General features: G+C 36.2%; 1 protein-coding gene across 3 annotated transcripts in view; it reads right to left on the reverse strand.

Annotated features, from left to right (window-relative positions):
• The window catches only part of NEK11 (NIMA related kinase 11), an 81,866-nt gene that overhangs the window by 37,533 nt on the left and 23,413 nt on the right, over positions 1–20,920 (reverse strand). For all 3 annotated transcript variants that reach the window (XM_021543355.3, XM_077786888.1, XM_077786891.1), the window contains 8 exons: positions 16,696–16,760; positions 16,105–16,231; positions 9,974–10,123; positions 9,813–9,891; positions 9,226–9,311; positions 4,823–4,942; positions 3,116–3,209; positions 2,117–2,252 (listed from right to left, as the gene is read on the reverse strand). In XM_021543355.3, coding sequence (XP_021399030.2) covers positions 2,117–2,252; positions 3,116–3,209; positions 4,823–4,942; positions 9,226–9,311; positions 9,813–9,891; positions 9,974–10,123; positions 16,105–16,231; positions 16,696–16,760 — 857 coding nt within the window. The remainder of the gene's footprint in view (positions 1–2,116; positions 2,253–3,115; positions 3,210–4,822; positions 4,943–9,225; positions 9,312–9,812; positions 9,892–9,973; positions 10,124–16,104; positions 16,232–16,695; positions 16,761–20,920) is intronic.

The following is a 20,920-nucleotide window of genomic DNA, read 5'->3' on the forward strand; positions in this document are numbered from 1 at the left end:
ACAGTATTCAAAAACTACTTACTAAAGCTAAACTTCAAGCTTTGTATTTGACACCTTCCACAATGACATACAACTTGTGATTCACAATAGTTTAGATACTTTTCACTGAAAGAGGAGTGCAAGGTGTTTTTTTCTCTACTCCTTTCCTTAATCCTTTAAAAGGTTAGTCTTTCAATACCCCAAACCCTGCTCTTCTCTTCAGCTCATGTTGCAAACTTTAGGACTTCAGGCTATGAGCCACAGATACTCTGACCTTTCCTCCACACCTGCTGGGTCTGGGGTACTATCCCTAGGTGTTCCTCACTAGCTTTTCTTGAGAGGATTTTTTTAGGTCTGCCCCGATAATTTAAAAGTCGCTCATGCCTTTTATCTCCTTTCCAAACAGTTCTAAGTGAATAGTTGTAACTAGGGAGCTTGTTAGTCTGGTTTTCACAGGCTAACTTCTTCTGCTAATGTAAAAAGGGTCAGCAAGATTAATTAACATGTAAGACAACTTGCTAAAACCATTTTATAGCCTTGCTTCTAGTTTTTTTTTTCTTTTATTCTTGTATAGCCATTGATCAAGAACTAAATTCTGTTAGAGAATCAATAGCTGGAACAGTTTCTACATTTTCAAATGCAAAGGTGCAATTAATAACTTAATAATTAGACACGTAGGATATGCATGATTGCACATGATTGCTGAAAGGCTTAAAGAAAAGAAGAGCATGAATACTGAATCGAGTAAGAACAAGCTTTGACATCAGCTTCAGGAATAACAAGGTATTCACAAAGCAAAGAAAAGAAACCATGTAATTTCTTTTGCTAATCCATAACTCCCTTTTGTCATGAACCAACCACTCCTCCATCAGAGGCTCTGGCACAAGCAATTAAACACACATTCAGTTTTGTACAATGGACTGACCCAGCTTTTGCATCACAGATACAAACGCATCTCATTCCTGTTGTAGTTTAACAACTTCATGACCTCTAAAGGCAAAAAAAAAAAAAATCCATTTCTTTCCTTCCAAGCATGTTGTTCTGTTTCTATTTAGGAGTCTTTGTATGCTTCCCCCAGCCAATCTCTCACCCATGTTTACTGCTTTCTCTCAGCCCTCCCTTTGCACGTTTCCCCACCCTCCTCGCAGGATGTATTTCTAGAAGCTGGGTTCTCTCCTACACAGGTCATCTCTCCTCATGCTGTGAAACAGCAAGCCAACCATACAGACACAGATGAGGGCACATTGAAAGAAAAAAATAGCCATTTGCTATTAAAAACCCCCAAAACGCCTCCACCACAAGCAAACTGATTCTGATGCCATTAATGACCTATGCTTTCACAGATGCACATAAACCAACACAAAAAGAGAGAAAAGAAGTCTTCCTAATTTAAAGTATGTTGATGCATATTTGCAAGATTTTAATCTGATTAAAAACTTTTCACCATAATAGTGCTCACACAATGATTTTTAAATATTTGAGAATAAGACATTACTCCAGAACATTGTAGACAAAAACATATGTCATCTTAAAAATATTCTCCTCATTAAACACAAGATTTTCAGTCTGACCCTTTTCAAAAAGCTTGACTATTTTTTGTCTATAAAGGAAAAATACATGTTGTATAGTACTTCTTTAGACAATAGCTAAGTATTTGTGGACAATATAGATAGCAGAATTTAAAGGGTTTCCATCTGCTCCTCTCCTTGTTAAAGATAAAGAAAAGGGTATCAAAGTGTACCAAAGGTACAAACAATTTGAATTCTTGTACTCCTTTTTTCACTGGAGAGATAAGTCAGGAAATGCTTTCCTAATGCCAATCATTTCATAAATGGAAAGTTTAAGCTATTTCCTTCTAATTCAGCATCTCCTTTGGAAAGGCACATTCACCTCTATTTCTGCACACAGGTCACTCAAACTTTGGGAACACAGACCTCCTGCCACGTAACCTTGCTGTGCATCTGCTGCACATACATTCACCCAGATTAATTTCCTTCTCTCTTCACTGTCTTTTGACAACTTTACAAATCTGACCACTTTTTAAACTACCGTTTTCCCATTGCATATGAACTACAAGGGACAAATCTTTCTTTCTTGACAGGAATTTTCATTTTAACATCAGATTTTGAATTCTTACCATGGTCTCTGACTTCAGACATGCCGAGTTCACTGGTCCCATTCTCTCTTGGGTCATCCTGTCCTGCGGACACGTAGTTGTCCATTGTGGCAGGCTGAGAATGAATGAGGTGTTTTGAAGTCTGCTCATCAGATTCCTTAGTCAAATGATAAAACAGCATAGAGAAACAGGAACAAAGCTTTCAGCAGGATCACAACACAATGGTTACCCTGATCTATAACAATTCCTGGGAGTTGTATTAGGCAAATACTAAAATAAAATCCTAACATTTTGGTAAATGATCAGTGGTGACTCAGCCATAAGAAGAAGCAGGTTTAATATATATTTTTTTTCTCTAGACACAATGTAAAATGGAAACCAGAGGACATGGAAAAGAAAAGATAGAATACAAAGCACACAAAAAAATTTCCTGTGATGAATTCACTAACTATTTCCAAACTGACCCTTTTCTTTCTACAACAGGATGTGGTGCTAGAATTGAACTGGCTCATTTCTGCTGCAGATAGCTTAAAAGCAAAGGACAACTTATTCTGGGATTTATTCCAAGGCTTCATTCTTACTAGAAAGCCAGTTGAAGAGTTAATATGCTTAACCAAATGAAAGGAACCCTCAGCCACACCAAATTAAAATGTTTAAAGGATTACCATTCTAAACATCTTGAAAATAAATGTATTTTGAACTCTGGTGTCATATAGTCAGTAAAATCATTTCAGAGAGCAGATTTAGATTTAAGTCAAATTAAGAAAAAGTAACTTAAAAAACAAAACTGTGCAAAGAATAAAGAGCTTGTTGAATCATATGTGAATAACTGAATGTACTTTGCCTCATCCTAGATCAACAGGTTTAGCTAAGCAGTTCAGATTTTGATGCACTTCCCAGTTATTAGTCTCAGAACAGGCCTGTGCCTCTAGTGCTGAAGAAACTATGTGGGAAACAGAAAAGTGCTATACACTGGGTGCACATATAAATGAGATGTCCAAAACAATAGCCCAGACTTACATGTAGGACATTGACATTCAGCTGCTGAAAATTATGGGACCTGAATTCTTGCATTCTTTTGATATTTTCTTGATATTTTTCTTCTGCCAGCTGCCTGTAAATACAGAATGCTTGTATTTAGAACGTGATATCAGGGCATGCATAAAGGGATCTTCTAAAAGCAGACATGGAAAAACAAATTCCATACTGAGATTTTCATGTTGCCAAATATTCATGGCATCTATTCAGGTTTTAATGAATGCAAAAAGAGATTTCAGACCTTATTTCTAAACCCTATTATATTTTACTTTCACAGCTTGCATAACATAATTAAGAAATAGTAAATTATTAGTACCAGTCTTTTCTAGTTCTTCCAAGGTCTTAAATACTTTGGGCTTTATTCCACCACGTAGTGCAGGGACCTTTCAGCTGTAGACAGGCATGCAACATTTGTGTGCTATGAACTCTTCCTCTGGGGGACAGTTGGTAACTGTGGGTTTCTGTGTGGAACCACTTAAGACAGATGCTACATTAAGCAGTCTTCCCAGCTTCCATTAATATATTCCCTTCCCACCCATCTCTAGATTTGCACTGCTGGAAGCAGATCTCCAGTTGGAGAAGGTACAGTTTTTGCATTGTTTCCAACATTTTCAGACAGAGTCAGCTGACAATGATCTAGAGCTCAATGTTGATCCATTTTAAAGATTCATGACTGAGAACAAGGTCTGAATATTAATGTTGCCTTCATATTACAAAACAAATATATTCCACTTTAGTTTTGAGGGGAAGAAAAAATGTGAAAATCTCATCAGAAAACATCAAAATGTGAGAAAGCAATGAAAATGAAAAAAAATCAAAGCGATCTTGCAATTAATATTATTTCCTGATCTCCATTCATTTTTAAAAAGTGAAAGAGACAGATTTTATATTTACAAATTTCATATTAGTACACGAATTGGCTTACCATATTACCAAAAGTACCATGCAGAAAAGGTGTTAAATTTAATACTTTTATACAGTGGTTTCAGTTCAAGTAAAGGTTTTTTTTAAAATGAGAATCAATTTATGTATGCCAGTCAGACACAGGTGCTCTTCAGACATGTTTTCCAAAAGGCCATGAAGGTCTTAGTTCTTTGCTCCAAATGTGTCATTAAAACAGTATATTCTGGTTTTTATTAAAAAACCCCAAACAAAGCCTTTCGGTTGTTTCTCATATTATATCAGAATCTGTACCTAGTCTCTTCCAAAACATTTTATTATGCCTCACTTAATGAAAAAACCCATCAATCAAAGACGTTACAACACCATCCATTATACCCATTTGATCCTTTGACAAGACTATCTATCCTCTGAGTATTAACAGCTGTTGGAAAACCTCTGAGGCCAAAACAATTGACAAAAACTGGATTGTAACTAAATGTCTGACTCCTTAGACCATGCAATTCTTAACATCAACAGTCATTAAAAAATAGTCTCTTATTGTAACACATTTGAATATCTCTCACACTTATTTAACCAGAACCATGGTACTCAAAGCACCAGTTTTGGGCTAATGTTCTAGTTTTTTTCTTCCCTACACAAAAAATCAGTGTGATTTATTGTCACCCAAAATCCTCATTGACTTTGATTAGCTAAAGACCCATACTATTTTTATTTCTACCTTGACAATTCTAACTTTCCCATCAGACTGTTGAGTGGGGAAAATTGCATGGTTTGGGCACAACTTACTTCAACTTCTTTGCTTTCTCATCTGCAGCGTTTAACTTCCTCAGCCGCATTCGTTCCCGTGGTGTCATTTTCTGAACTTCAGAAAGTTCCTGCAGAGTTTGCAAATGAACTTTCTTCTGCCTGAAATTGAATGCAAGCAAACCCATCTTCACATAAAAATGTAAATATTCCGTATTTTGACTGGATATTGAAACACAGTGACATTTCAAATGGAATAATTACAAAGTCTCTGGAACTATATCAGACTAAATAGACTTTAGTTTGGAAAGTAAATGCCTCTTTAAATTGAAATATTTAAACTTGCATTTGTGAAGAAGGTGATTCATTTCAGGTGAAGATGGAAAAAGGCAGATTCATCTCCTTAAAAGAATAAATATTGAAGCACAGTGAAATATTTACCCTGCTGGACTTCATTATTGGGCATATTCCAAGTACAAAGGTAGTCATAAAATGAGAGCTTGTATATTTTACATTGATTGCTACAAGCTGTCTGGAATAAATGAGAATATTTATGTGTCTTTAATGACAGATACAATTATAATGTTATCCTCTTGAATTTCTGGTCCTAATCAATAATAAGAGTTCACAGGTAAAATGGTCTCCATAGACCATATCTGAAAGCTGACCATGAATTACTGACTTATGTATTTCAGCTGTATTTATCAACCTAGGAGAATAAAATAAATCCTTCATCAGAAAAAGGATAGTAATCTCAGATTTTTTTCTCATATCCTACAGTAATTAAAACAAAAATTAAACCCTAATTTGAAATGTCTTGGCAGTCTCCTTTCCCTTACACAATATTTATCTATTACACCATGTATGTAAAATACCAAGTGTCCATTTCAAATTACTGTTTATGCTCTTAGGAGATAAATTCACTTCTGATAATCTAAGAGGCCAGGTTTGTAACCATACAAATTGTAACACTCCTTCTGGACTATCAATTGGAAATCAGGATTTTAATAAATGAGCAGAAAAGACTCATTATGTTTTTCAAATAGTGCAAAGATATGAATATTACTGTGAAATATGAAAGATTAAGGACAAAGACAAGGAGAGTTCAATTATTCATAAGAATGGAACTAACTCTTCAAGTATGAATAATGTAGACATATTTCTTGTCTCCTGTAAAAAACTCTAATTTAAATTAAAATAATCTCGTGGGGAAAAAAGTAATTTTTCATTCAAGTTGAGACTGAACTTGTACAGCCTTATACTTACTTGAATATTTAAAATTTATAACTTGAATGGGAATAGATTAAAATAAACCATCAGAGGCCTTCACTTGAAGAAACTAGACTCAACCTTTTGCTTTGCATGGCAAAAAGAATTCCTGGTGAGAAAAGAGTAAACATGACTATAAAGTACTAATGGTTGAGGAGAACACTATAGGAAGCAATTGTTTGTACTCTCACTGGGACGAGAGTATTGCTGCAGAACAGCAGATGTGGGGAATTCACCATGTTTAATTTTTTTCTCCTTCCTTTTTCTGTTCTCTGTCATTTTTCAGGTATTTGTAGTTGATTTTGCTTACCTCTTTAGATCTGGGAATGCAGGAATTATTTGGCATTTTGCTTACCAGTGACAATACAGGCAGCCAATGTTCTCATAAGTACAATTAGAGTCATTATAAAATTATGACTTCTTGCATATTCCAAACACTTGGACAAAAATAATCACACTGTAGCACAAGTGAGGATAAGCTGCAGTAAAGCTACTCCTAGGATTTTTTTCTCTAATTGATGCCCTGAATTTTGAAACCTCAAGATAAATTGACATTCATTGATTCACAATTTATAGGAACTCTGGACCCCTACAAAGAAGTAGATTTTTCTGTCAGAGTCCAGGACATCCCTCTGGCTGCCTCGGCTGTCTCGAGACCCCGGCATGAAGTCAGAAAGACCTGTGGCTTTGATTTTAGCCCATGGAAAAAACTGCCAGCTTTGCATGAGGAATTACAAGACACAAGGGTTTGAGTAGTGTGATAGTTGAATTAACACAGGGTGAAAAAGTAGAATTTTGGGGTTTTGAGAATGGGGCTCAGGGAGAAAAGATGGAGGGATTTGGGCATGTCCTGACCTTCTCCTTCTTGCCCTCCATGTCTTGGTGTGATGGTGACACTTTCCTATTGGTTTAAGGTAGAGACTCACTGTCTAACATAAATGATAGATATTGGCACATTATTGTAAAGATAGTACACATAGTGTTTGGTAGAAAATGTAAACACTGCCCGAGAGGGCAGACAGAATGCCATGGCCAACCTGCTAGACAGAGCTCAGCAGGTCAGAGAAAGAATGTTATAGATAAGGAAAAATAAACAACCTTGAGAAGCTGACCCTACGCATTCAGACCTTTTCTTTGGCTGCGCAGGCTGGGAAACAAGGACTTTTACAGTCTTGGGGTCACCTCGACATCACGGACCCTGAGAATTTTCTATTTCTTTCTAACAACAGTATAAGAGCATGGTGTTTGCAGTTAGAACTACTTGCTCTTCCTCTTAAAGACTTCAAACTTGATTTTGAAAAAGAATACTTACAGATTCTAGGATATACATAAATGTCCTTCCCACATGCTATCTCTGTCAAAAATTATGTACATTTGGAAGGTGATGAGACTCAATACATTCATGCTAATGACAATGGATCAGGTATAGAATAAAGTATATATTTTGCAAAAAATACACAGTGGTTTTATCAGTGGCTTCATCTAGAAGCATGAGCATATTTGAAGTCTGGATATATTTCTGCAAGTAACAGTACTGCTTTCCAAAACAGATACAATGGTTTTGGTGTATACAGATAATCTGAAATCTTGTGCCTGCAAGGTAAAAGCAAGAATTAAAAGCTTCTTTAAAATTTTCATAATCTGTGTGTCAAAAGCATTAAATACTGAATATAATTCAGATAGAGTTGGCATAATATCTGGGAAACATTTCAGTGCCCCAAAACTATTTATAGGATATCTCTAAGGAGCATCTCTGTAGTTAACTATATTTAATTTGAAAAGGAAGGAATCCTCTCACAATTAATCGAGTTAACTTGAATATATATATTTATTGCTTCATTTTGCATCAAGGCTTGCAAAGTTTCAATAAACTATTTGTACCAAAGGTACCTATTCATACCAAAATGAAAAACTTTGGCCTCACAAAGACAGAGACTCATCTGTCAACAAGAGACATTAAGAAAAGAAGTGACAAGTTGAAACTCAAAACACAATTTGTAGAGATGAGAGCTATAGATACACTGACAGCAGTTAAACTGTGTGAAATGATGTACAAAAGGTTTTGCTATGCTGAATTCAACTGTCTGTACTCTGCTTTCTTCCTACCACTGACAGTAAACTACACTTTGTTTCCTCCTGAAGGGAGGCTTTCAAGCTGCAGAATTGGCAGCATCTGCAAAGTGATCACAGCTGCAAAACTGTGGGTCCTGCACAAGAGCAGAGGTCCCAAAAAAAAAGGTGAAAGTCCCATTGCCTCAAAAATGCTGCCAGTTCTGCATTGTTTTAATCTTTATTGCTGTTACCTAATAATTCAATACAAATATCGGAGAGCTGTTAAAATCTTGACAATTATTTAAAGGAAACAAGAAACAGGGATGTTCATTGCTTCCTCACAAGATCACAAACTTCTGATTTTGCTCTTGCTAGCTCCCAAGAGAACAAAACCTGTATATAAAACTCAGGGGTGGGAGCAAAGGGGAGGGTGAGTTGCCCTTGAAAATGCAGAGCTAATTTACACAGGCAAAATGAAAATGTCCATGCTGGAATTTGCTTTAAACATTGCACCGTTGTAATTTAATGTAATTAATTAGTGCAATATATATTCAATGCTTAAGAGAAAGATCATGTGGTATGACACTACTGATGTAAGATCCAAGAAACATCACTACTCTTGATTTCTCATTGAAGTTACAAGATAAAGATAACAGTATCCTACAGAGGCATTAGCTTAATATCAGTTTAAGTATGTACACTTTTAGTTTGGTGTAATTTAGGAAACACAGCTTTTACATTCAATATTTAGTAGGTACAGAAACAGTAGCACTATAAATGATAATGACCTAACTAAAATGACAGCTTAAACCTCCAAAATTTCAGAACAAATGTCATTATTTACATACCAATTGGTACCAAATTAACATCAACATATACAGCAAAAGCATGTGTAATTTATACAGTCATATAATAAAAAATATTTCATCTGCAAATATTTTTTACTCCCTAAATCTTAATTATGTATCTCCCTCATGGGAGAGGTTGTTTTTTTTTTTTTATTTCTGGGGAATAGGTTTGTCTAAACATAAAGCACTACGACATTGACACAAGTGTTAATGACATTTTTTGGCAACACTGTAATTTCATATATTACTGCCCATAAAACTGTTAAAAATACTTACACGGCTCCAAAAATGGGAGCAGTTTCTTTCTGACAGTTAAGTGCCTTGTCTTTCACAGTCATGTTTGTGAACTTGTACTGTATTTTCTGCAGGGAAATAAAACAGAAGGGGTATCAAGACTTCATGTAAAGTTATCCAGAATCTTCAGCTACTACCCAATACAATCCTAATATAAAAACTGACCAAGCAGTTTCCTTCCCCACCTTCTCAGAAAGCCAAAAAATACAGGCACTGAGACCTGGGCAAAAAAAGAGCAAAAGGCATTGGTTTTCATTAAAACTGTGACGAACCAGAACAGATCAGAAATATACGTACACAGGCCCAAGTGACCTACTTCTTTTATGCATAAATGTCTAGGTTTTTTATTGCTCATAACATTTAAGAGGGGATGCATTCAGCATATCAAGTGATGAGGGCTTCATTCCCCAGTTATATTTGTACTAAAGCTATGAAAGTCCCCCAGATTAATGCTCCTATAAACAGCTATAAAATTATTTTTTCTCACCGTGTTTTCCCTACCCCCATTTTGCTTTTGCAAAATACATACTCAAATGGCAAGTGTACAGCTACTGCTTTTTCTTACATACCTTTAGCTGTTCATCAATATAAGGGGATTTTAGGATCTCTGCTGCTGCTGGTCTCAATGAAGGATTCTTACTTAACATCCTGAAACATTAAAAAACAAAAGTAGTAATTAAGCAATTGTCCAAACTTACTGAAAAACCTGCTAAACAAGAAAATAACATACCTGCATAGCACAGCATTCAGTTTGCTTGGATATCTATCAGGAAGAGAAGGTGTTTCACCTTCCACAATTTTTAACACAACAGACAAAAAATTCTGTCCAGTAAATGCATGGTTCATACAGCACATCTCGTACAAAATGCATCCCAGAGACCTTGAAGAATAAGCAAGCAGGAATAGTATGTATTATTCACCAGTCCTAATGGCCATCATAAAAGCTCACCAAGTTGAACATTTTAAAATAAATACTCTCATAATAATTTTATATAATGATTGTTCATAACAGTTTGCACTTCAGCTGAGCTCTGTCTGAAGAATGTTTTTTTTAAAAAATAAGGGAGTTGAGTTTTGCAGGCCTTGGAGGATGCTCAGCTCTTTCTCCAGTAAGGGGTGCTGACATGATCAATGATTGACTTGATCAAGGTCATAGAAAATTCTGGTGAGAGCCAGATACAGGCTGATGCTCATTTAAGCAACCAGCTTAAATATTTTTTGTATTTGACTTTTAAAATTTTATAATTTAATCTGTGATTCCAGAAGGAGTATGAAAATAAAGCATAATGTTAAGAAATACGTATGGGTGAATGGCTGTCAGGAAAGCAGCATAAAAATCTTTGGAAGCAAATAATGACCAAAGTTTCATTTATTCATTTTGGTTAAAGAAGAGGAGTTGTTTTGGTCCATCTGGCAATAAAAGAAGAAGAGCAAATAATTTTAAAGCTGAAACCCAGGCTCTACATTCAGTGAAAATAGGGAAGAAGAGAGAGAATTAGGGGGGGACTCCACTCACTGCTACTTTTCAAGCAAGTATGTGAAAACCATTAGCAGAGCATTTTTGCTAAGAACAAACTAAAGAACAATTACTGAGGTAAATAAATTGTTGCCTAGGTTTTTTAAAGATTGAACTGTCAAACAGCTTTCAAACTCTCAAAATCAGTAAACAGTAAGACACAGATGATAATCTGTATTTACAATGTATGTTCAGACTTTGAAACAAGATAATTACCACATGAGAAAATACTTAAGCAAAAAGAACAACAAAAAAACCCTATGTACACAGCATCTGAAAGCATCAAATAAAAATGGAAATCAGCCAGAGAGAAGAAAAAAAGAAGGAAAATCCCAACCTGACAGACAGACTGTACTTATTACTTCTTTTTGCAGAATCAATATGTTTTGGAAGCTGCTTGATTCTGGCAGCTAGAAATTGTTTAATGAGCCATTAGGAACACGGGATTTGACACATCAGGGAAGCTGATTTATTAATCTAGTTTAGTACTCTGACTACACCTGAGGTGGAGAAAGATGAAAAGAATGCTCAAAGCATTCTGCTGCAGACAGAGCTGCTAACAGGCTATCCAGGGAAAATCCCATCTGTCCCATAAAAGAAAAAAACAGGGGAAAAAAGTAAAGAAAAACCAAGGAAAAAGAATAAAGTTTCTTTCTGCAGGATCAAAATCTTTAAAATTAAATAAATACCTCCTAAGCTGAGAAATGCTGCCCTGGGTTCCTGAACAAGGCTATTTCTTCCCAAGAGAGCTGCTGAGCTGCAAACACCCAAAGAAATAACAGGCTAGCTCTTGGCTCAAAACTGCATTTCTCAGTTGTGTTTCTACATTTCTGCTCTAAGTACCTTGTGAGGAGCAGGAGGAAATTGCTTCCCAATTCCCATAAGCAATCCGCACATGATCCAAACATATAATTTAATTACTTTTATAATCTTAGCCTGTATAAGTGCCAATGTTATAAAATTCTAAAATGGTCATTAAACCAGCCAGCCAGCACATTTGCTTTGACAACTCCCTATATTCATGAACGGATTTGACAAAGTTCCCAAAGAGCACATAATTTCAGCAAAATTGTGGCATTTCAAGTTCATGTTGAAGCTACTTATGCTCAATTACATCATAAAATGGAGCACCTGGACAGGCTTCAGTGTGTTCCCAATCTCAACTGACAGATTTCTAACCCCACCCTCTTAGGAGAAACCATCTGAGGTTTTTCTGAGGTTTATGTTGCTTACATAAATATTGTCATTCTTTTAACATCTTCTGATCTTTGGTAAAAAAAAAAAAAAAACAACAAATTCTTACAATTCTTGAAAGGTTATAAGATACAAGTTAGCTTTAAATTCAACTTCAAAAGTCAGATAATGTTAATGCATATACCTTTAAGGCTTATATCTCTAAGTCTGATCATATCAGAAGGTCTTAAGAATTCATTGGCTTCAGAATCTGTGAGGAATATGTCTCTGAATTTAATTTCCTCAATACTCAGTCATCAGCCCTGAAATGAGAACTCCCTGCTGCTGTCTTCCTCAGGCCCATCCCCTCAGCCTTCACACTGCTTCATTTTTTGACTGTTAATATTAAAGAAAAAGACAAAATGGGGGGGAAAGCACAGACAAACAAGCACAATAAAATGAAAGCCATTTACCCAAACACAACAGACAAATCATCCATCAAAATCTGACAGGACTTGATGGAAGACAGAGCACAATGGATTTACACGTGACCGCAACATCGCTTTGTCTCTGCCATAGCACTGGAGGCACGGCAATGTCGGCCGAGCCCCAACAGCACCAGTGTCACCCAGGGTGTGTGAGGGCAGGAAGGGACACCGGGCCAGGCTCAGCAGCACCTGGGGTCACGCTGGGCTGGGCTGCCAGTGAGCCCCAGTGGCACTCACACATCAGGGACTGAGCCCTGAGCCAGCCTGGCCTCTTGGGCTCTCGGTCTCGCTCAGCTGCCGGCTCTGCTCTGACTCTGCTCCGTCTGCCCCATCCACACTGGGAAGCACCATGGACAGAGGGGGGGGTGAACTCATGGCCTGGCCAGTCCAGGCTCAGGGATACTGAGGAAAACATGTGAGCCAACTTTAATTTGCCTCCTGTGAATTTAGATTTGACATAAAGCCTGGAATAACAAAGAACTCCAGCCCTGACATTTCAACTGAAGAAAACATAAATGCTGCCACTTCTCTGAGACCAACTGCAGAACTTCCATGGTGAAAAAAAAACTGTAAAACATGAAGCTTTTCGCTCATCTATTGACCTTGGGCTATAAAGGACAATACTTCCTGTACCAGCTGCTGCACTGTGAATATTCAAGCCAGTTTTGAAAAACCAGTTGCAGAATGTTTCAGTGAACCTGAAAAGCACAGTGTGTCTTTAGAGCACGTCAGCAAAAATTAAGGTCTTTCCAATGAACTGAACAGTGAGAGGATCACAATAACAAGGTAAGATAGCACTAATTGTCTTTTCTAGAAGATATTTTACATTATCTTACATTTAACATGGAGACACTTGTAAGTCTGAATTTTTGTGTGTGAATTTTTTGAGTCCTGCTGGAGATCAGAAAGACAAGTCTGAAGAGAGAATGTCACTTCAGCTACAATAAAAGACTTGGACAACTCCTTGAAATTCCTCAAGGTCAACAAACAGTGCTGTTTAACATCTCTGTCAGCAACACGGACAGAGGGCTGAGTGTATCTTCAGCAAGTTTGCTGACAAGCTGTGTGGTATGGTCAACATGCTGGAAGGAAGTGCTCTCATCCACAGGAACCTTGGTAGGCTGGAGAGGTGGGCTTGTGCCAGCCTTATGGAGTACCAGGCAAATTGCAAGGTCCTGCACTTAGGTCACAAATAGAGACCGGGCAGAGAATGGAAAAACAAGCCTAAGCAGGAGGACATGGGGGATGTTGCTTGATGAAGAGCTCAACATGACTTGGTGATATGTACTGAGAGCCCAGAAAGCCAAACACATCCTGGGCCACATCAGAAGCAAGGTCACCAGCTGGCTGAGGAAGGAGATTCTTCCCACTATTCTGAGACCTCACATGGAGCACTGCATCTAGCTCTGGGCCCTCAAGATGAGAAGGATGCAGACCTGTTGAGGCAAGTCCAGAGGAGGTACACAAAGATGATCTGAGGGCTGGAACACCCATTCCATGGATTCAGGCTGAGAGAGTCAGGGTTGTTCAGCCCGGAGAAGAGAAGGCTCCAGTGGGACCTTTGAGCACCTTGCAGCACATAAAGTGACAGAGAGACAGAGAGAGACTTTTTACAAAGGTGTGTAATCATAGGACAAGGGGTAACAACTTAAAATTGAGAGAGAGTTCAAGGCCAGGTTGGATGGGGCTTTGAACAACCTCATCTAATGGAAGGTGTCTCTGCCCATAGCAGGGGAGTTGGAACGAGATGATCTTTAAGGACCCTTCCAACCCAAAGCTTTCTGTGAGTCTTCGATCCTTCATCAGCAACTGAACCTCCTGCACAGTGGCCCAAGGACTTCATCTCACCTGGAGCCTCCAGGGTGGGCTCCCCTGTAAGCTCAGTGTCCTCTTGTCTTTTGACCCCTGTTAAATGGGGCAGAGGAAAAAACATTAAATAGAATAATTGTCAAAAGATTAAAAGACAAGAGTATCAATCAAACACGAGTCCTGATCAGAAGAGTTTCCTGGCTTAAAAAAGGAAGGGGTTTGTGGGCTAGGGAAGTACTGAGTCAGGGCACACCTCATCCTTAGTGCCCCTAAAGTGAGGGCCAAGAAGCTCCTGTTGAAGGCAGTTTCATCCTCATGTGAGTGCTCTTGGCAATGCTTTGGAAAGATCACGGAAGGCAGAAAGCACAGAAGAAAGCTGGTAGCTACTGAGTTTGGAATGGGGGGCTTTTTTTTGTATTTTTGTAAATTTTGAAAGTGTGATCAACACAGCATTTGTAAAAGTATTGGACCAAATTCTGATTATGCTTATCCTATACAATTTCAATTATCTATATAGATTGACACTAGTAACCACAAACAGAACTTAAACATGTATTTTACTTTTTCTGTAGCTATTATATCATAAGATTAATTCTATTTGCACTGCAATAAAAGAAATTATTCCTTACAATAGAAGAGCACAAAAGGCGGGCTTCCCCATCTATTAATTTGTTTTGACATCTTTTGAAATCATATCTCAACATATTTTTATTGACTACATGTATTAGCTGATATTTGCCACATGTGAACAAGAGAGAATCTGACATCAAATCCTTAGCAGTCAGCCTCAAAGGCCATGAGATGAGATTCCTGACATATCCATTGACTGGATTGAATATGTCAACTGAAAAATGGTTGCTACCACTTGAAAATATAGATGATTGTTCTCTACTTTTACAATTATATCCTGCAGCCACGAGTATATTTTGAAAGGCAGAACTGAGATTAAGCTAGAGTAAATTATCAAGCAATCAAATTATATTCTAGAGACCAAATGTTTTACAAAGGAACTTTCCTGGTTTGAAATATTTATTTTAAAAATTAATCTTACGATATAATACCTACAGAAAAAAAACAACATAACAAAACACCTCATAAAAGAAACAAAGACCCTTAAATAAAATACTATGACAAAATTTAAAAACTCAACACTTTTAATTATCATCTTAAAACATGAGATGCTTTAGGACACACATATATACAAGCCAAATATTTTCACCATTCCAAAAAAATCATTCTTCATCTTAGAAGAATTTGAAGTGTACCTGCACACCTAGAAATTTCCTAAAGTCTTTCAACAGACCTCAGATCCTAAACTTGATCCTTTAATCATCACCTCAGAAGTCATGATCTCAAGAATTTGTGCCATCTAAAAGCAGAACACTTTTCTTTCTACCTTTGAGCATCCTCTAAAACAGAGTGCCTTTTTGTTTCTGCTCAAACACCACAGTTATTATCTTTTCAGCTCCATTTCCAAATACTTCCTTGCTTTTAACATTTGCTAATGTTTTTAAATTTAGTTCCTAAGAAGGTCCTTCCGCTATCCTCTCAGCCAGCATCACTTTTTGCTCATCCACCTAAAAATTTCACAGAAAGTTGCTTCTTTCATTTCATCTATCTCAATTCAAGAAAAAATGAGATTTCCTCTTCCTAGAAAAACCTGAACTTTGTCTACAATCATCCTGTATCACATCAGAGACTGGACCCGAATCTTATTCTCCTTCAAAGTCTCAGATAACCCAGAATAAAAGCCAACTACACGCTTCTTAACAAAAAGGCAAGGCTTCAGATTGCAACATTTGATCCTAATGTCCTGGAATAGTTTTAGTGGAGATAAATGCCTAATCCAACCAAAATAGCATTATGACTACTCACCAAATGTCAGATTTTGTATTATATCCCTGGTGCTTCAGTACTTCTGGACTCATGTAGTATGGTGTCCCAGTAAAAGTAGTTGCAAGATCACATGAACCCATCAAAAGACAAGAAACTCCAAAGTCTCCTAAAAATATCAGTAGAAACAATAATCTATTAATATAAACATATGTATTAATATAATTTTTTTTATTGTCAGACATGATAAAGTGACTGTAGATCCAGAAAATTCCACTAGTATTTAAAAAAAAATGTGAAAAACTATTTTCTGTAATTCTTCAAAACAAAAACACCACAAAAACATAATATCACAAAACAATGTGGGTTTGAAGAGGCTTCACAAGGTCATCAGATTCAAACACCCGGCCTAAAGTTAAATGGGGCTGCTCAGGTCCAGGTCCAGTCAAGCGTGAAGCATTCTGAAGGCTAGAGGTTTCACTGCCTCTCCTGTGTCTGACTGTCAAACAAATGTTTGACTACAAATCAAAACGCTATTTCTGACATGATTTTCTTTAAATCTCCTTACTGACAAAATGTCTGTTGGACTGTTCTATCACATGAAATGTATCTTTAAAAGTACGGAAATCTCACCAATTTTAAGAAGATTATCTTTCAAAAATATATTCTTGGTTTTCAAATCCCTGTGAAGTATCCGTCTGGAATAGAAAAGGAAATTCAACCTCACCCAACTGGAATCATTCAGAGTCATGTATTAAGTATTTCAGGTATTAAACTTCAGCCCTTTTCAGAAAGACCAGCCCACCACTGCTAGGGTCTAAGTGCCAGGGACAATCTGCCACGGACAATGGCATTAAGGAGCTTCACAGAGGTGCATTCACAGGCACCCACATGCAGGATGACAGCCTAAGCAGGATAATAAAAATATACCTGGGAATCCTAGCTTAAGAATACAGATACAGACATAGCATGAGTTGCAGAGGAAGGGAGCAAGGCAAGTCTTCCTATCTGACTCGTCTTAAGAGCATTACATCTTATTTTCTGCCAGGAGAATGAGATGCCTCACAAGACAATAACGGATGAGAGAAACAGCAAAAAGAGTTTATAATAGCTAAGGGAAGACTCCTATAGAGGAAAAATATTACTTCAAAGACAAATATGCATATAGCCTAAGCTAGTAGTTCAATTTTTTACAGTAAAAGTGTGGAAGATGAAAGAACTTTAGAAAGACAAAGATGAAAAGGAAAAGGAACAGAACAATTAGCTTTAACAAACTTATTTTTCCATCAGAGTTTGAAAAAAAATCCCGCAACATTATAAGCTACACACCATGTAAGGATATAGAGAACCTTCTTAATTTCTACAAGTCTTACATGTGTGACAGAATTTCTGCAGCCCCTTAGGAAAACAAAGTATCTCTGCGGTATACAAAACATATTCTAAATTAATTCTTGTTAACAACTCTTCCAAAAGCATTGTTGCCTATAACCTCACCTAAACTAGAATTTGTCCACTCTTGAAATTATTACTAACACACAGGATTAGTCATCAGCTCCACTCAGGTGGAGGTTAGAATAGCATTTGGTACATACTGGCTACAAAAACTGTATTTGCATTAGCAAAATACAGTCATTCAGCCATTTAGATGATGTAAAGAAAGAAACTGATGCTCTATGATTTTTGAGGGCAGGAAAACTAAATATGGTACTCAATTTCACATTTTTGAGCAGTCCTCAAGTATTATCTAAAATTTGAATTATAAAAGTCTTAGGCACTGACATAAAGAAATTATTTCCAAAATAGTTTCCACATCAAGATTAGAAAATATGTGTTCTACAGCACAACTTAAATGCCCAATTTTGTCCACAACTCCTTTGAAAATATTTTTTGCAAGAGGAAAAAAAAAGAAGCAATTTAATATACTCAGTTCACAAATGAAAAAATAAAAATTTCTATTTTTATGGGTGAAAAACAAAAATTTCTCTTTTTATGGGTGAAGGAAAAGAGTTCTTCATGTTTCTTATAGCAATCTTTTTAAACTTATTTTTTATTTTTTTTTCCTGAAACTAATACTTTTCATTAGAAAATATTTACACACTGGGAAAAATGAAAGTTGTATTAAATATTCCTCCACCATGTTTACAAAATATTGTTTACAAATATTGTTTATAAATATTGTTCTCTATTTGACAACTTCTGTAAGCAATACACATACACTCATACAATACATTAGAGGGAAATTAAACTAAGGTGATATTTGTTATTCTTTCATAAGTATATATATGTCTATATATATACATACACACACTGTTACAGAAATCTTGCTGTGCTGAGATTCATAAGGACTTTTCTTACCATTCATCACACAGATCCTTTAAAAGACCTTGCTTTCACCAAGTTAAATTATTCTTGCATATTGTTGCTGAGAATTGCTAGATTTCAACCTTCTTTTAATAGTATTCCTTTATAGAAATATAATCACAGCATTTTTGAACCTGAAATGTTCCTGAATAGTTATTATTTTAATAACAGGTACATTGAAGTAAAAGAATGATCCAGAAAGCTTTATGTAGCATATTATTTGAAAAGGAGATGAAAAATGATGTTTGGGTCACATTCGTTTGAATTACAATGTAATGTTCCTATAACCTTGCAACATATTGATGGAAATGTAATGTATTTTATTTGCATTACCAAAAATTATAAGATGTTTTCATATATTAATATGACAAAGAAATATTTGGGGTGATATTTTCAGCTTTCTATGATGATATTTCTCACTGCAACGTAACTTACTCTACCATGATATGTCTGAAGATAAACAAGGTACCGGCTGAAATCTTCCCTGAAGAGAATTCTTTAATACTACAAAGAAATTAATATCAAGTCTACACTGTAAATCCAGCTAAAGAGAGCAACTTTTTTATTGTAAGAAAAGACAGACTTACAAAGGCAACATGAATCAACTGGGGTGGAGCAAAACTTTACCTGATGGATTTACTTGATGGTGGTTATTGAGTAGTTATTTTGGGCAGAAATTTACACTTGAGGACAGTTTCAAATCTGTAAATATACCCATATCTAGTTTTTGTAGAGTACCTGCTTGCTGTCTTGCAGTCACAAAAGAACAGGAGAAGCCCTGAGCAGCAGGCAGCCTCCTTGAAGGAAGCTTTGCCTGCAGCAGAAGGAGCTGCAAGTGAAGCTGAAGTACATCACTGCTGTGAAATCATGCACAATTAGTCTCTCTTTCCTCCATCTGAAGAACTCTGCAGAAGAGCAAGAGGCTCTTTGTAAGTCTGAACCCTGTATTATCTGCTGTTTGCATAAAGAGAGTAACCTTATAAAAATCTATGCTCCTAAATTCTTCATAAAGGTTAGCAAAATTATGGGTAACATCATGGTCAGCCTTATTCAAATTGAGGTTAAATTAATCAATGGCCTCATTGCCTGATTGCTGTGGGATTAATTTGGTGCACTGACATGCAATGGGCTATGTGTACTATGAGACACTACAGGATGGTTTCATGCTAAAGGTCTCCATCAAGATAAGACCATTGAACTGTGTTCTCTCTTTTACTTTTCCATTTCTTTATATCAGACACATAAGGATCAAATCTGTTTCTTTCTAGATAACTTTGTTTTCAAGTTTCAAGTAAAAAAAAAATTACATTAAGTTTCCAGCATAAGAGTTTTCAAAAAGTGTGGACCTGAAGTTGTTCAAGAAGGATAAGTGAATAAATAGTCTATATTTAAAACCGTAAATAATAATTTTTCCTGCTCTGGGAAAAAAAAAAAAAAAAACATGACATCCACAAAATCTGAGTTTTCTGAGGAATGGTATGGGGAGGACCAACCCCCAGGCTGTAAACACTTCAAACCTCTAATTCTAGGGAAAAGCTTTCTTTGCATTACAATATAATTCAAACATGTATTAGAGCTTTTTTCCATGTCAGTAGAGAAGAAATGATGCATGACTCTTCTACACAGAAACAGAGGGTTGTTATTATGTTTTAGTATTTAAAATTTCTGTAGGTAGTTTTAAATTATTTTAAGCCTAACCTTTTCCATTTAAGCTACTGTTTGACTCTATACTAATAAGAATAAAGTTATATACACACAGCCAATAACACAAAATATAAATAAATATGTATAAATTTTAAAAAGTTATTTGTAAGTGTCCAGAGAGGTACTATTAGCCATGATTGAAAAGGAGAAAATAAAATCTTGTTTAGAAAATCAAATTGCTTTAATTGGAGAATGAACTGACTTCTCAGGAAACCAAATTTTATATAGATATTTACCAAATAAAGTTTATTTCTAGGATCTCATTTGATTTTAAAGATTTGTTTGAGAACATGTAGAAGATAAGTAAAATAGAGAGAAGAGATAAAAAGGAATAAGAAAATACAGAAAATGAAAGATAAAAAGAATAACTCACAGAATAAAATAAAGTAGTTCAGTTGGAAGGGGCCTATAATGATCATCAGTCCAAATGCAATGTTTATATTACTATGCTGCATTATTCTGCACAATGCATCCCCTAAAGACATATATTAAAGAAGGGATTTTGCTAAAAAAGGGACTTTCCAGGGCACCAAAACTTTTAATGATAAGCTGATAAATGAAGTTCAAGGGAGGGAAAAAAACCCCAAACCACACTGATAGTTTTGTTAAACTGTCAGGACTTTTATTTTCATTTCCCTCTGTTTTTTTGGCCTGAGGTGAATGCTGAAGAGCACAGCATCCCAAGAGACTTCTCTTTGTGTCCTCCCATCACTGGCAGGGCAGCATTTCATGTACAAGCCCTAGATAAATTGGCATTTAGGAACAAAAATGCTCTTGCATCTTGGACACCAAT

This window comes from Lonchura striata, chromosome 1 (genome assembly GCF_046129695.1).
Source record: "Lonchura striata isolate bLonStr1 chromosome 1, bLonStr1.mat, whole genome shotgun sequence".
NCBI lineage: Eukaryota > Metazoa > Chordata > Aves > Passeriformes > Estrildidae > Lonchura > Lonchura striata.